Here is a 15,543-nt window from a genome sequence, read left to right as displayed (position 1 = left end):
AGAAAAAAAATTAATATGTAAACAAAAATAAGATGGTGACACTAATGTCAACAAATGAGCTTATGTACAGAGCATGATATTATACAGTCATTAATATTATGATACTATACAGTCATTAATATTACAAAGACATGAAATAATTTGCTCCAAAGCCAAGAAAGTCAGGATTCTACATTTTAATTCAGAAGCAACGCAAAAAAGGTAGCATTCATTTGTATTAGTAAAACTATAAAATGAGACATTGCACATTCTGCTTTGTTTTTAATGACTGTGGGTTGGTTTCTTGACATATAATTTGTTATATGCTGCTTCCTGGAATGCAATTGACCAAAAGTGCATTTGGTGAAAGAACCATGCATCTACACATTCAAGAATTTTACAGGGAAGGCAAAGCACACTACACCCAGGGAGACTTCCTGCGCTCAACACTTAATTGTGACTAATTCTGGATTCTGCACATCTTAGGGAATAATACTACTCCAAGGAAGAGGTAATTTTTAAAGCTTTCTTGTATAAATAAGGTCAATGCAAATGCAAAACCTCTGGTCACATAAACTTATCTCCTATTCCCCTCTTCCATCTATAATCATCATTCTTCTGTTATACTTGTCTCTTCTTCTTTTGTAAAGCAAAACAACGTGTATATTTGTATATATATTTTCTTGTTCCGCTAGTAATGTCAATGACAATTTTTGTACTTTTAATATGTTTATTTCGTCTTCTTAGCAGACCTATAATGTATTAATATGCACTACGGAATGCATGATAATTTTACTTTATATTCATACTGTCCTTTGGTTCCTGGGGTGACCCTGCATTTGGTCATTTTGGCCAGTGTCCTACCCAGTTAACAAACTTGAACAAATACATACAAGATACAGAGGGATAAAGTCTTGACTATAGCCCCATGCTATGGGTTTGACCAGTGGCCTCAGTGCAAGATTATGTATCCAGGCCGGAGTGGAAGTAAGAAACTGATGCAAGCATAACCATGCTGAGAGGAGACATGGATATAGTCGATGCTATAGAAGTGACTTGTGGACTAAACCGTAAGCATGCACTTCTCTTGGTGCAAGAAAGAAGGTAAGGCTGAGAAGCATGAACCACCAAACTGACACTATTATACTCAATGGGACTACGGAGTAATAAAGCCAGGAAAGGAATAATTAAATGACCTGCCTTGGGATTCATAGAATTTTTTTCTTGATATTTCCCCTTTCCTACTAACTCTAAGGCAACTGAGGACCAGTTCCCTTGGTATGGTTTCTGGCCATGAGGATGTTGGACAAGTGCACTCTTTCTATAAAATGGTCTTTGTAGGGTAATTTCTTTTAAAGTGAAGAGTGGGAGGATGCTACATTTATTTCAAATATTATCTAGTGTTTCTGATCTCCTCTACATGGCTTGATATAGGGTCTATATTATATATTCAAAGCTTCAAAATTTGTAACCTCATATGTTCAAAAACATATGAGCGAAATGTGAAAACTCGAATATATAATAAAAAACTAAAACAATTATACTTACCTTAACACTCTGAGCAGGGGGGCAAGCCCCCCTGCAACCCCACACCCCCCCTAATTAAATATACCAACTTCGAGACTGCACTTCAGTGCAGAAAAGGAAAATTTTCCCATTCTGTGCGGCTGGAGCCATTGCCTTTCACCTTTGAACTTTTCAAAGTTCGATCATATGGTGTCGACCATATGACATTCAAACTTTGAAACTTTTGGCAGTTTAATAGGGACCCTTATTATATAATCAACTGGTTGAATGAATAGTAAATCATAAGTGATCAAGACATCTAGTAAATGATATTACATGCCATCAAGATAGTTCTCAGTCCTAAGCCAGGCATGCTTTCTAAATACAACTTCTGATATGACTGGTTTAGAAAAAATGTCCTGTGTGTCATGTACTCCAATTTTTCGGCCATGCACATAACCATTTTTGAAAATTATTCATTATATCTAAATATGGAGCTTCATGCTTGAGAAACCAAATAGAAGATTTCTTCCATTTAGCCATGTAGGATTTTCTAGTACTGCATTTCCTGGTCTCCTGCAAAACCCAAAGCATGCCACCAGAAAACTGGTGTTGTAAAGGAACAAAATGCTATCACCCAAAAAGTTGAATGAAGGGTAGACAAGTGAATGCGAATGAAAGATCCCTTACCTTGTGTGAGATGATCCATCTGGTGAGATAACTTGTCGTGACTGCCCCTGAACAGATGAAAATGAAGGGGGAATCAATGTTGTCTAGACCAAAAGGGAGTCACCAGTAAGATTTTGGGTGTGTCCAACAAGATCTTGTGCAGGACTTTTGATAAAAGAGGAAGAGGGAGATAAGTATACAGAAACGTCCTCTTCCATGGAAAAAAGACATGGCATCCACTTTCCAAACTAGAAGACCTGACCCTCTGGAACACAATCTGGGAAGCTGTCTGTTCAGAGGGAAGGCAAACAGATCTACTTGAGGAGTACCCCGCTAATGAACAATATCTAAGAAGACCTCCTTGTAAAGCATCCATTGATGAAGATCTGCCCTGGACCTGCTCATTCTGTTTGCTACTATGTTTGTTCTGAAGGCACATAAACCATGTGAAGAGTCAAATGATGGTGGACTGTAAAATCCCACTCCTTAGCCTGCAAAAATGGTAGGACATGGTGTGCACTTGCTTGTTGATATACTACATGACTGTGGCATAGTCTGTAAAAAATCCTCAGTGGACCAAGAATCAAAAGGGAGAGGAGAGCGTGGAGAACCAGATTTAGAGCACTATGAGCTGCAAGTTATGTAGGAGACCAAACATGGACCCTGATATTATTGCAGGAAGCTCCCCAACCCTGATCTAAAGCATCCATGCCCAGTTCCTGGGTGAGAATAGGAACATGAAAAGGCACGCCAGATTCAGAGAGATCTGATAAATCCACCAGTGGAACTTGAGCTTGAGACAAGGTAATAAAGAAATGGGAAAATCCAGAGGATGACTATGTTGAAGTCAGATGGTTTTGAGGCACCACTGAAACTTTTTCATTTGTGGCATGGCAAAGGAAACCATAGGAATGGTGGATCCATAAATCTCAGTACTCAAAGGAATTTTTTTGATGGAGGCACCAAAACAGGAAGAAGGGACTGAAAATAATTTTTCAAAGACAGGACCTTGGTGGGAGGCAGGACAGCCATCACCGGCACAATCTAAATCATTCAGCTTAGAAAAACTTGATCTTCTGAAAGACTCAGCACAGATTTTGAGGTTAAAGGTGACCACTACACTTTGCTGAAAAAGGATTGTAATTTTGAGATCCTGAAAAATAGAAGATTGGGAAGGAGCTTGAATAAAGAGGTTATTTAAATAAGGTAAAATATTAATTCCTGAAGCCTGCAGAAGGCTTCTACCAGGAATAAACATTCGGTAAAGACCATCAGGGGCCATAAAAAGGAACAAACAGCAAAGCAGAGGACTGATAATGTGAGGAAAACTCAGAGAAAAAAAAAATTTGTGAAGCGAGGGTGAATAGGAATGTGAAGATGACCATCTTTCATATCCAGAGATGCCAGGAAAGCTTGGAGAAGCATCAGGGGAAAGAGAGTTTGGAGACTGAGCAACATAAATGATAGAACATTTAGAAAAGTGTTGAGGAAAGAAAGAGGCAAAAATGGGACTCCAAGACCCCCCCTTCCTGATACCCAGAAATATTCTGGACTAAAACTCTGCATCCTATTGCGGTGGTGGTGGGGGGTGAATGGCTCCCTATGATAAAAGATCTTGAGGAATCAGAGGAAAATTAGAGAGTTGGCAAGGACGAGGACAGAGGAGACCTGAAAAGGGAGGAAGGGACTTCTGAACTACAGAACAACTTCTTTTGATAATGGAAAGCACCCAAGAGTCTGTGGTTATCTGTTGCCAAACAGGAAAGGACAGAGTTAAACTGAGGGAAAGAGGAACCTGGCTGAGAGGTAGAAGTGGCTGAATGTCAGATGGAGGCAGATTTGTCAGGGAAAGAAGGATCCTGAGGCTTAGAAATCTGAGAAGATTTATCAGAACAAAGCCCTCTTGGAAGACTTCTTACGCATACAAAACTGTCTTCTCTGCTTTTGGACAAAAGAAGACTTACAGGAATAATTTGTCTGGAACCTAGGAACCAGAAAGCGAAAGGTCTGTTTCAGATCCTGCATGACTTTCCCCTTGTCATGTATAGTCTTAAAAAGCTCAGCTGCAGCAGACCCAAAGGGATTATGGGTATGTAAAGGACAATCCATGAACTTTAACTCAATATCATCAGCGAGAGCCTGTAAGCATAACCAAGAGCATCTTCTCATTGCAGACCCTGATACAGCTGCCCTAGAAGAGGCATCAGCAGCATTATAACTGCACTTTATAGAATGATGAGCCACCTGGGGAACAGTGCTCAAAAAAGAAATGTCAGAAGACTTTGCCTCAGTATCAGGTAAATCAGTCAAAATACCCCCAAGCAGAGAAGGCAGAGTAAACACATACCTAGTCCTAAGAGTCTGGTAGTTAATGGCCATGAAAACTAAAGTGGCAAAAATATACGCTTTTTCTCACACCAGTCCATAGCAAGACTGTTCTTGTCTGAAGTTAAAACCTTAGAAGAGAAAAATAATTCAGATGGGTTGTCAATAGTTAAATAAATCACAACAGGTTCAAAAGAAGGGTTTTTATACAAGATTACCTGTGCTTCAGAGACTTGGTAGAAATTGCCAGTCTGCTTTGAAGCAGATGGCTGTGAATCAGGGGTGTGAGAAGCAAAGAGAAAGTGTTCAACAAAGCATTCAACACAAGGGACTGAAGAAGGATGGGGGTGAATTACTCTGCAGGACCTCATAGTGCCTCTTTTGGACAGTTGAAACTTGGGAACAATAACATTTAAAATGTACCATCATGCATGCGATGCACAGTTTTGCCAAAGGATACTTCCATAGCAAAATCTGGAGAAACAGAATCCTCTTCTTAGACATTAAGGAAAGAGGAGAAGTGAGCTGAGAACTGTAAGCCATGGACTCAACAGACTCCAAATCTAACTCTTCAGCAGAGGACTCAGACTCCCTGTGTCATTTAGAAGGAGTGGAGGACCAAGGAAAAGCCTTGAGGAGAATTTAATGCCATAAGAGCATTAAAAAGGCTATGTGTAAAATCCTGCCATTCCTTGTGAGGATCATTTACCAGAGGAGCAACGTGCCTGGTCTTCTGTTTCTTTTTCAAAGGAAAATCATCCTTAACAAAACAAGGAGGCTCAGACCCCTGTCTAGATTCAATAAGAGGACCACGAACTTCCTCCCTAACTAGTATCTGAAGAATCCCCCAGGCCCTTCTGATATTATCAGCACCAGTTTTCCCTTCATGTCTGGCACAGCCTCAGCAGACATGGAAGTAGGGAGTTTTGTTGCGACCTCCAACTGGGTGATGGCAGAGGCGGCTCATGTCAGTACCAGATGATCCACAGGTTCTTCATACAACCTGATGGAGATGTCCAGAGAAGAGTGGACAGAATCAAATTAAATATGTGCATCCTTAGACTTCTTATTAAGCAGTGGCTGAACATTGGGGGGTGGACTCATAAGCCATGGTATCATGGTCCACAAGATTCAAACGCTGATTACCAATAGTTGCAAAGAGTCTCTGGAAGAACCACCTGACAAATCTCACTTTGAGTATGGTCATAAGTAGCACACAAACAAAAAAACACACTTGCAATGTTTATTATATGGAAATCTGAAACCCACATTCACATTTTCCCTCCCTGGATGTCATGTAAAAAGATAAAGCAACTAAAGGAAGAAAGGAAGGAAAATACTTCAATTAGACACTTATCTTGCAAAGGCTTGGTAGCTGAACTAACCTGGTGAATGACCTACAGACTGAATTCATAGAAAAGCACTACTGGCAGCAAACAAGCTGTGAGCTTTAGGTGTTTGAACAAAACTTACGTACCTTACACCTTGAATGTATGACATATATCTGATGTATGGTGCCTGGAAGGAGATAAAGCTTTGGTATGCTGGCTGGATGTTCAGCTGACCTCACAGGATATCTCATTTTTTAACAAAACTGTAACAGTGATAAGGAAGGACATCTGATGTACACTGTTGGAAACTCCTGGTGTTCTGGCTGCATTGTGATTCTCAAACAATCTGGAAATGTATTGCTGATTGATAAGTATATTTCTTAGCATTTTAACCTTTCAGAGTTCTGCACTGTCTTTAATGCTTTTATATCATTCTGATAAAGTCTTGAGGCAAATGCCACACAAAAGCGCTAAACAATAAAGAGGTTCAGTGGATCGACAGTCTGTCTCCTTGCTTTAATGATTTCTCAGTTTATTGGTGCTTTGAATTTTTAGTGTTCTGCATTGTCTTAATTTTGCCTAACTGAATTATTTTATATATTTTCTGGAATTGTTTTCTGTTTCTCATCTGTCCTGAAACTGTTTTTTTCCCCCTTCCCCCACCCTATTATTGTGGTGGTGTTATAGTTGGTGGCTTTGCAGTTGCCCGCCCCTACTGTAAATTTGATCTAGGACACCTCTGCCAGTCTGGTGTTCATTCTGCTTAATACAGAGAGAACATTTGAGAAGGCCAACCCACTTAGGTTCTTAACCTTCAATTTTTTTTCTGTTCCTTCTTCCTCTCTCCTTGAACTTTACTAAAAAAAATGCACTTTATTTTACTTTTACCTCTTCTTAAAAGTACTCAATTGTATTTATTCTGCTCCATTTAGTACTGCTTGGTACTAGCCTGACTAAATTGTAACTGTTACTCTAAGCTTTTTGGTTTAAGCACTTGGGCTCCAGACCAGTTGTTTTACATTAAGAAGGTTTGCGATCTGCGCTGTTGTGGCAGGACAGGTAGCTTACATCCTTCTAAGCTGGGAATTTGCTGATTGAAGGCTCAGTGTCTGTTATTCCAAAAGTGTATTAGTTCTGGTTAAAGCACTTGGGCTTCAGGCCAGCTATTTTTCATTGGGAAGGTTTGTGGTCTGCACTCTTTTGGGAAGAGAGCCTAGATTCTTCCCTTCTGAGCTGGGAATTTCTGGTTAAAGGCTTATCGTACCTGCTTATTTGAACAATTTCTTTTTGAAATTGGTGTGCCTTGGTTGCTGCACTATAGACTAGATTCAGGCATCCTGAATCTAGTTTTATTTGTATAACTTGAGCACTAATCCAGGCCATCTGTTTTGGAGAAGGTTACCCTTATACCCTAGTGGCAGGGGTGTGCAGTTAGAACTTGTCTGATTGAAGACTGCTGGAACGGGGCTCAGTTTTGAGCTTTTTTACTAGTTAATTGGGGAATTTGTTTAAATCAGTTTGCTCATTTTCTATTGTTATACAACAAAAACTGCACTTTATTCATCTGGTTTTACTGTATTTGTGTTTCTGCCTACTTTATTACTTTATTTTGCTTTTGCTGCTTGTTCTTAAAAGTACTTAACTGCGTTTATTCTGCTGCATTTATTACTCCTTGTTAGTAGCCTGATTAAATTGTAACTGTTACTCTAAGCCTTTGGTTGAAGCACTTGGGCTTCAGACCAGTTGTTTCACATTAAGAAGGTTTGTGGTCTGCACTGTTGTGGCAGGACAAGTAGCTTGCATCCTTTTAAGTTGGGAGTTGCTGATTGAAGGCTTAGTGTCTGTTATTCTAAAAGTGTATTAGTTCTGGTTTAAGCACTTGGGCTTTGGGCCAGTTATTTTACATTAAGAAGGTGTGGTCTGCACTCTTGTGGACAGAGACAGTAGACTATGCCCTTGTGAGCTGGGAGTTTTTGGTTAAAGGCTTATTGTGCCTGCTTATTTGAACTGTTTCTAATTGAAACTGGTACACCTTGTTTGCTGTAGCGTAGACTAAATTCAGACCTGCTGAATCTAGTTTTGTTTGTATAACTTAAGCAGTAATTCAGGCCAACTCTTTCGGAGAAGGTTCCCCTGCACCCTAGTGGCAGGAGTGTGGAGTTAGAACTTGTCTGAATGAAGACTGCTGGAACAGGGCTCAGCTTTGAGCTTTTCATTCGTTAGTTGGTTAATTTGTTTAAATCATTTGCTATTGTTATAATATATATATATATATAATATAATATAATATAATATATATATATATATATATATATATATATATATATATATACACTTTATGCATCGCCGCTTAGCTAGGGTTAAACTATTCCCGGTGCCATAAAGTGTGCTCTTCAAATTTTCCCTTAGAACTAGCCAGTTGTTTTAGTTTTAGCACGAAAATCTGTTTCTTTGAGCTCATTACTCGTTCAGAACTAATTGTAAGCACTTAATAAGCTACAAATTAATACAGCACTCAGCTTTCCTTACTTGTCTAGAGAAAAACAGTTTTTAGTACTTAATAAATAAGCACCTATCCAGGCATGTCTAAGGGTCAGCTCCTGGTGTTTTCTCCTGTCTATCTGATGAATCTGGGCATCTTGGGGCAATGCAGCAATTGCCTCATGTACACAGACAACCCTCTCCTCCTACCACCCAACACTACAACCTGTGAGAGATGCACTTACATACCCAAACTGGAAGCAACGCTCTCTTCACTCAAGACTGGACTAGACAGTAAAGAGGAAAAGGTGAACACTTGCACCACACCACACTCATCACATAGTCCCTCAAAACCTACACCACCAAAACATATACATAGAAACACAAAACACACACCTACATTTGCGGAGACTCTCAATAAAAATCTGCTCAAGCAACAGAGACCTCTAAAGCAGAAACACATGCAACCTCCACCCCCCCAACACAACCCAAATTACACATAACCAACAAACTCAGTGTGCCACTCAACCACAACCCATAAGGCATAACAATGTACCCAACACTCTAGTCATAGCTGACTCTATAGTCAGGCACACTGATGTTCCACTCACCAGGCTAAACAAGGAGAAAGTTACTGTCAGCTGCCTGTCGGGTGCCAGGATCCACCACATAATGCAAACACTCAGGTCACTCCACAACAAGGACAAATATGACTCTGTCATTGTCCATGTTGGTGTGAATGACCTGAGACATACCTCCCTGGACTACATGAAAAGAGACATGAAGGAGCTCTCCAATCTTGTAGCCCAGGCAGGTATGACCCTAGCCCTGAGTAGCATCCTGCCATCACCCAGAATGATACCACAGTATAAGGACAAAATAATGACTTCAACAATTGGCTAAGCTTTTGGTGTCATTCTAATGGGATCCAGTATTTGTCTGCCTGGGATGACATGATCAACAGACCATGATGCTTTGCCAGCTATGGCCTGCACCTGTCACCCTTGGGATTCCGGATACTGGCTAAGGCTCTTGCCACCTCTATAGTGCCTTTTTTAGGCAAGGTTCAAATGACAAATTCACCACCTTAACAGGTACAAGCAAGCAAAATCTGAGGATAATGCTACTCAATGCTAGAAGTCTAAACCTCAAAATGCATTCACTCGAGGCTCTCCTTAAAATGGAGAACATTGTCATCTGTGCAGTGACAGAGACACACCTTTTAGCCACCTAACCTGGACTGAAACACTAAAGGCAGAGGTGTGTCCATATTCATTAAGGATATCCACACCCCCAGTCTAGTTGTTCAGCATAATGCATCTGAGATTATCCAAGTGCAACTAACTCTGGGCAAGACCGCAATCCAAATTGTAACTTGCTACAGATCCCCCACCATTTCCCAGGGTTGACACTCCTCATTTCTTGATATACTGAAAATATTAGTGTACAACCCAACACCCTAATAATGGGCGAGTGCAACTACCACACCATTAACTGGGAAAACTACTCATGTACCAACTCTTTTGCTCAATGTTTTCTAGAATTCATAAATTCCACTGCCTTGGATCAACTTATCCACATCCCCACCAGGGGTAGAAATATCCTAGACCTGGTCACTACCAACATGGGTGACCGGTGTTCCACACCAGAGGTCAATTCCTCATTGGTCAGATCCGACCACAAGCTAATCACCCTAGACATCCACATCCTGCCCCCCCCCCCATTAGGGAAACCACTGTAAAAAACTTCTCCAAAGCCAACTTCATGCTTCTTAAGACATAAGTGGCAAACTTCATGACACCCATGTAGACAGACAATAGAGGTACGACTGCTGAATCCTACATGAATGCACTATATAAGCACTTACACAAGTGCATGGATCATGCTATTCCTAACAGAACCAAGATGCTATCCTCCAAAAAAAGGAAGCCAATCTGGCGATCCCCTGCCATAAACAAACTCTACAACAGAAGAAAGAAACTGTTGCAAAAAAGAGTAAAATCCCATGATTGGAGGAACTCTCTGGTCAGCCTCAGTAAGAAGCTGAGATCCTTCATAAAATCCTCCAAAGTTAGTTATGAAAACAATATCGCCACAGATTCTTAAGACAACCACAAAGCATCATATAGCTATGTCAAGAATCTCAATGGCAACACTCAGATCTGCTTTGAGTTACAACAAAAATGGCACTAAATATACAGAACCAACAGATATTGCCAACATCCTTTCGGACAGGTTCAGTGCTAACTTTACCCCCCTCTCACCCCCTAAAGGGTCCATCTCTATATCGGAAGAATGCAAAGATCCTGTAATCATGACTGCACAGGTAAAAAACAAACTCTCCAAAGCCAAGAACACAGCATCCATGGGACCTGAAAATATCCCAGGCTGCATTCTACATGGAATGCAGAATGAACTAGCACCCCACCTAAGCACCATGTTCAATCATAGCCTCTCCTCAGGCTTTGTGCCCACTGAATGGCACACAGCAATGGTTATCCCACTCCACAAAGTGGGAGCCACCATGGACCCTGGGAAATACCGCCCCATTAGCATAATAAGCGTGGTCTGCAAAGCCATGGAGTATATCATTATGGCTCTTATACACAAAGACAATGGTAATATCCAAACTCTGGGCCCCACCCAGTTCGGGTTTGTAAAAGGCAACTCATGTCTCCTAAACCTGATAGACTTCTTTGAAGCAGTCACCAAAGCTGTAGGCGAGGGTAAGGTGGCTTACACAGCCTATCTAGGTCTCGCCAAGGCTTTTGACACCATCCCCCACTCTGAAATTATAGATAAACTCACTAAACTAAGTCTATGTCACAAGATGGGTTGCCAACTAGCTCACTGACAGAACCCACACTGTGAAAGTAGCAGACTCCAAATCCGACTTCAGACCAGTGACAATTGGAGTACCACAGGATTCAGTCCTGGGTCCTCTCCAGTTTGGTATCTATTTTTCTGAAGTACAGGCTAACACAGAAGGCCTTTGCCTAACGAAGTTCACAGATGACTGCAAACTAAGATCCATAATTGAAACATCTAACGATTTGGACATCCTACAAAAGGGCCTCATAGAAACAGATGCCTGGTTTCAAAACCATGGCCTCAAGCTCAATGCCAAAAAGTGCATTGTTATCCCCTTTGGTAAAAACTCTGTACCCATGAGCTACCATGTAGGTGGTAGTCTACTTAACACCAAAAGTTTGATAAGATACTTTGGGACACAGGTGGACAGTAGTCTCTACTTTGATAATCACATTGCCACACTAGTCAGGAAATCCTTCTACATGGCACACCTCATAAAAAAAGGTTTCTCATCCAGGAAAAAAGAGGTCATTGTTCCCCTCTACTCAGCAATCATTAGACCCATTATAGTAAAATGCCCCTTTTGGAATGTACCTCACAAGACATCTACAACAACTGGAAAGGCCACAGAAATACCTCACAAATAGGACTACCAGCTTCAAACAGATGCCCTACACAGACCGTCTCAAAAAACTCCAGCTTTACTCCATCACATATCGCCTACTCAGAGGCGATCTCTGCCTAACATACAAAGCTATGTCAAACCCAGAGCTGTTGGACATGATCCACTTAAAAAAATCCCAATCCCTTTGAGCTACATGCTCTTGGGACCTAAACCTTATCACTACAATAAACAGAACATGCTGGAGGGACAGATTCCTGTCGCTGAGACTTCCCATATTCTGGAACAAACTATCTTTATCAAACAAAGCTCCTTATTAGCACTCTTCAAGAAAAATCTTGATGATTAGATGGGAAATAGGAAATTCACCCCAGGGATCACCTCTGTGGCTCTGCTCGACAGGAGCATAGGAAAATAATTTTCTTGGGTGGCAAAAGCCAGGGTACCTTTTTGACTAGGCTTATATAGGCCCTAGAGCCAATAGCCTAGTACCTACCTATGAACCTATGAACTTCATCTGCACCAACATTCTACTAGGAAAAGAAGGTTTCTCTAATGGCCATCTGAGAAATTTTCCTATATAATTTACTGTTGCATCAAATGTGATATTCTTAGGATCTGCCACTTTCTTCACTATCAATATGATTCTGGATGGATCCAAGGAAGTTACTAACAAATGAGGTGGTCTGTTTGTTTAAGTCTGAAGTATCACAGCTGGAGTTTATTCCTTTGATGTTCAGTTACTGTTTTATCATCCCTCTTTTGGAGAACAAAGTGTATAGTGGATCCTCAGCAGTAATAATGGGATAAATTAATGGTTTTAGGGGATGTTACTGCCTCCGTTTGAGTTCTTAATGCTTTCAGCCTTTTGCCATATTTCTTTTTTCTCTTCTATGCCTTCACAGCTACTGGATTCTTTTGTTAGTAGATTAGTTTTTTTTTTTTTAATGTTTTAAGCATTTTAGTTAGATGAGTAAAAAGTGCTTTTTATCTCCTCAGCCTGATCACTTTGTTAAATGTTAAGCAAGTCTGAGAAGACAGTAGTTTATTTCTGGACCCTTAATGAAAGAAGCACAAAGTATGGTAATCATTTCATGCAAGTTGTCTTGTGGGAGGGAACATATCATCTTACTTAATGTGATGTACAAAAAATTACTGGCATGACAAGAAATTGCATTTTCCTTCAAAATAATTGCAAATATAGGTGTGCGCAAGCTGGCATGCAACAAGAGACAGAGCCATTCAGACAGCAGGAATCAAAACAGCAAGTCCATTACAATTATGACTACAAAATGTGTTTTATGTGCCTATTAGTACCTTTACTGGTAGGAGTCCAGCATTGGTCTTCAGAAGGAAACTGAGAACATCTGGAAAACTCTAGTGGAGGTTACAGAAAACAGAATGTGGGTGCATCTAAATATAATGCTTTGATTTACCAGATCTTGCAGAGACCCTACTGAGGTACGTGCAGGAGAATGGTTCAGTGAGAATGGGGATAGATCTTTCTAGGATGATAAGGAGGCTAAACAACAAGGCACATTTCTTTTAATTCCATTTTGAGTGATTTAATTTGAGGAAGCAGCATTTAAACAATTTCTTGCCAGCAAGGAACACAAGTATGATACGCACAAGAGATAGTTAAGAGTACAACATGGTACTTAAAATACTGTAAAACTAACCTTGACAAATTGGCATCTTTCCAGTCCATGTCCCTTCTGGTCTGCACACTCTGTGCTCTGATCCTCCTGCTAGGAAGAAACCAGGCTGACAGGTGTAAATTAATGTATATCCGAGAGAAGGAAGGTCCATTCCGACTACATTTGCATGGACAGGTGTCTCTGGTTCCTTGCAGCTGTGAGCTGTAAAGTAAAGCAAAGAAATCAATAACAATATCTGGCACTATTCTGACTGCACAGTATCAGCAGATGAACACAAATACACACAGATAAAAAGTGTATATATTTAATATATTCAAAGTGGCTGCTTTGGATCCCCACAGAAAAATGCACTATTTGTCTTGTTTTTCGTCAGAAGCAACAGAAAAAAAAACAGATTTAAGGGAAAGAAAAGAAGTTATGATTAACTACAATGCTGAAATTCTTCTGGAAATCCAAGCTCATATCTCGCTGTGCTGCATATTTGATCAACTGCTAAAGGAGAGGCCTGTAAACTCAAACACACTCCAAGAACTCCCACAGCTTGGAATCTTACTGGAACATGGTAAAAACTGCAGAAACCTGTCAAACCTGTCTAACCAGCTGACAGTCAAACATGGGGAAACATACTAAAAGGAAAATATGTGAAAAATCAAGGAGACGCACTAGATTAGAAATTCAGGCCAGACTAAAACACACAGACCTAAGCTAAGATAGTGTAGTGGTTAGAGTCCTGGCTTTACATGCAGGCATTCACGGTTTGAGTACCAAGACAGGCAAGTTATTTTGGGGTGGGAGAATGACATAATGGTTAAGATGTTTACCTTAAAGACACAAGGTGCATGGTTTGATTCTCACGTGGGGTAACTGGCTAGGCTTCAAATGGCCCTAAAGGGCAGTTAGCCTAGTACTAATCTATGAACCTATGACCTGCACTTCCTTCCATGCTGCTGGCAAATGTACACTCACTAGAGAGCAAGATGGACTATTTATGGATGGATCTTTCCACACAATCTAAGGTGAGAAATAGTTGTTTACTTGTGTTCACTGAAACTTGGCTGAACTCCAGTATAAATGATAGTACAATATATAGGCAGGGGATGTCATTATTTCATGCTGACAGAAATCAATCTCTCTGTGGCAAATCTCAAGGAGGGGGTGTTTGTACGTATATCAACAACTGGTGTACAAACTGTGAAATAATCTCCTTTCACTGCTCAGAGAACACTGAGTTCATGTCACTAAAATGCAAACCCTTCCACTTGCCTAGCGAATTCAATGGAGTGAGTATAACAGCTGTTGACATCCCCCCTAGTGCTAATACCAATGTGGCACTGAACATTCTACATCTGTCAATAAATGACCTCCAGAATAAGAACCTTAAGTTTGCCCATATAATTGCAGGTGATTTCAATCAATCTGTCTTGAAATCCATATTACCCCATTACCATCAACATGTGAACTTTGGATAAGGGGTACACAAATGTAAAACTGGTCTACAAAGCAGTACCATATCCAGATCTGGGCAGCTCAGACCATCTGGCCATCATGCTGCTTCCTGCATACACACCACTGCTGAAATGAGGCAAACCTACAACCAAACAAGTAAGGATATGGCCTGAGGGTGTAGTCTTGGCACGCACTAGAGGACTGCTTTGAATGTACAAACTGATCGGTCTTTAGAGAGGCACCTGAAAAGAACCACAATATTGACCTGGAGGAGTATATGGAATCTGTAATGGCCTATATTTCAAAATGTACTGATGACGTAACAGTCATCAAATGTATCACCATGAGTGCTAATCAGAAACCCTGGCTATCTGGTGAATTATATGAGCTTCCAAAGGCACAACATGCTGCATTTAAATCATATAACAAGGATTCACTAAAACTGGCCAGAACAAATCTAAGTAGAAGTATAAAGGAGGCTAAGAGGATCAATGGATGTAAAATTCAGGGACACTTCTCTGACCAAAGGAACTCCACACATCTTTGGCAATGCATTCAAGCTATAACTGACTACAGGCCTGCGTCCTCCCCATGTGATGACAACACAGAATTTCTGAACAAACTAAACTGAACACCTACTTCAGCAGATTTGATATGGACAACAATGTCAGAATGTTGTTCATTGATTTTAGTTCCATCTTTAATGCTGTCATCC

The 15,543-nt window shown here is 40.5% G+C and overlaps 1 protein-coding gene across 1 annotated transcript in view; it reads right to left on the bottom strand.

Annotated features, from left to right (window-relative positions):
* Positions 1-15,543, bottom strand: part of LOC122814936 (CUB and sushi domain-containing protein 3-like) — an 811,796-nt gene that overhangs the window by 458,177 nt on the left and 338,076 nt on the right. Inside the window, exon 6 of the mRNA XM_044087197.1 lies at positions 13,404-13,583. Coding sequence (XP_043943132.1) covers positions 13,404-13,583 — 180 coding nt within the window. The remainder of the gene's footprint in view (positions 1-13,403; positions 13,584-15,543) is intronic.

This window comes from Protopterus annectens, chromosome 11.part0 (assembly GCF_019279795.1).
Source record: "Protopterus annectens isolate FY-2018-M chromosome 11.part0, PAN1.0, whole genome shotgun sequence".
Classification (NCBI taxonomy): domain Eukaryota; kingdom Metazoa; phylum Chordata; order Ceratodontiformes; family Protopteridae; genus Protopterus; species Protopterus annectens.
The sequence above is the reverse complement of the archived record's forward strand: the minus strand, read 5'-3'. Positions and strand labels throughout refer to the sequence as shown.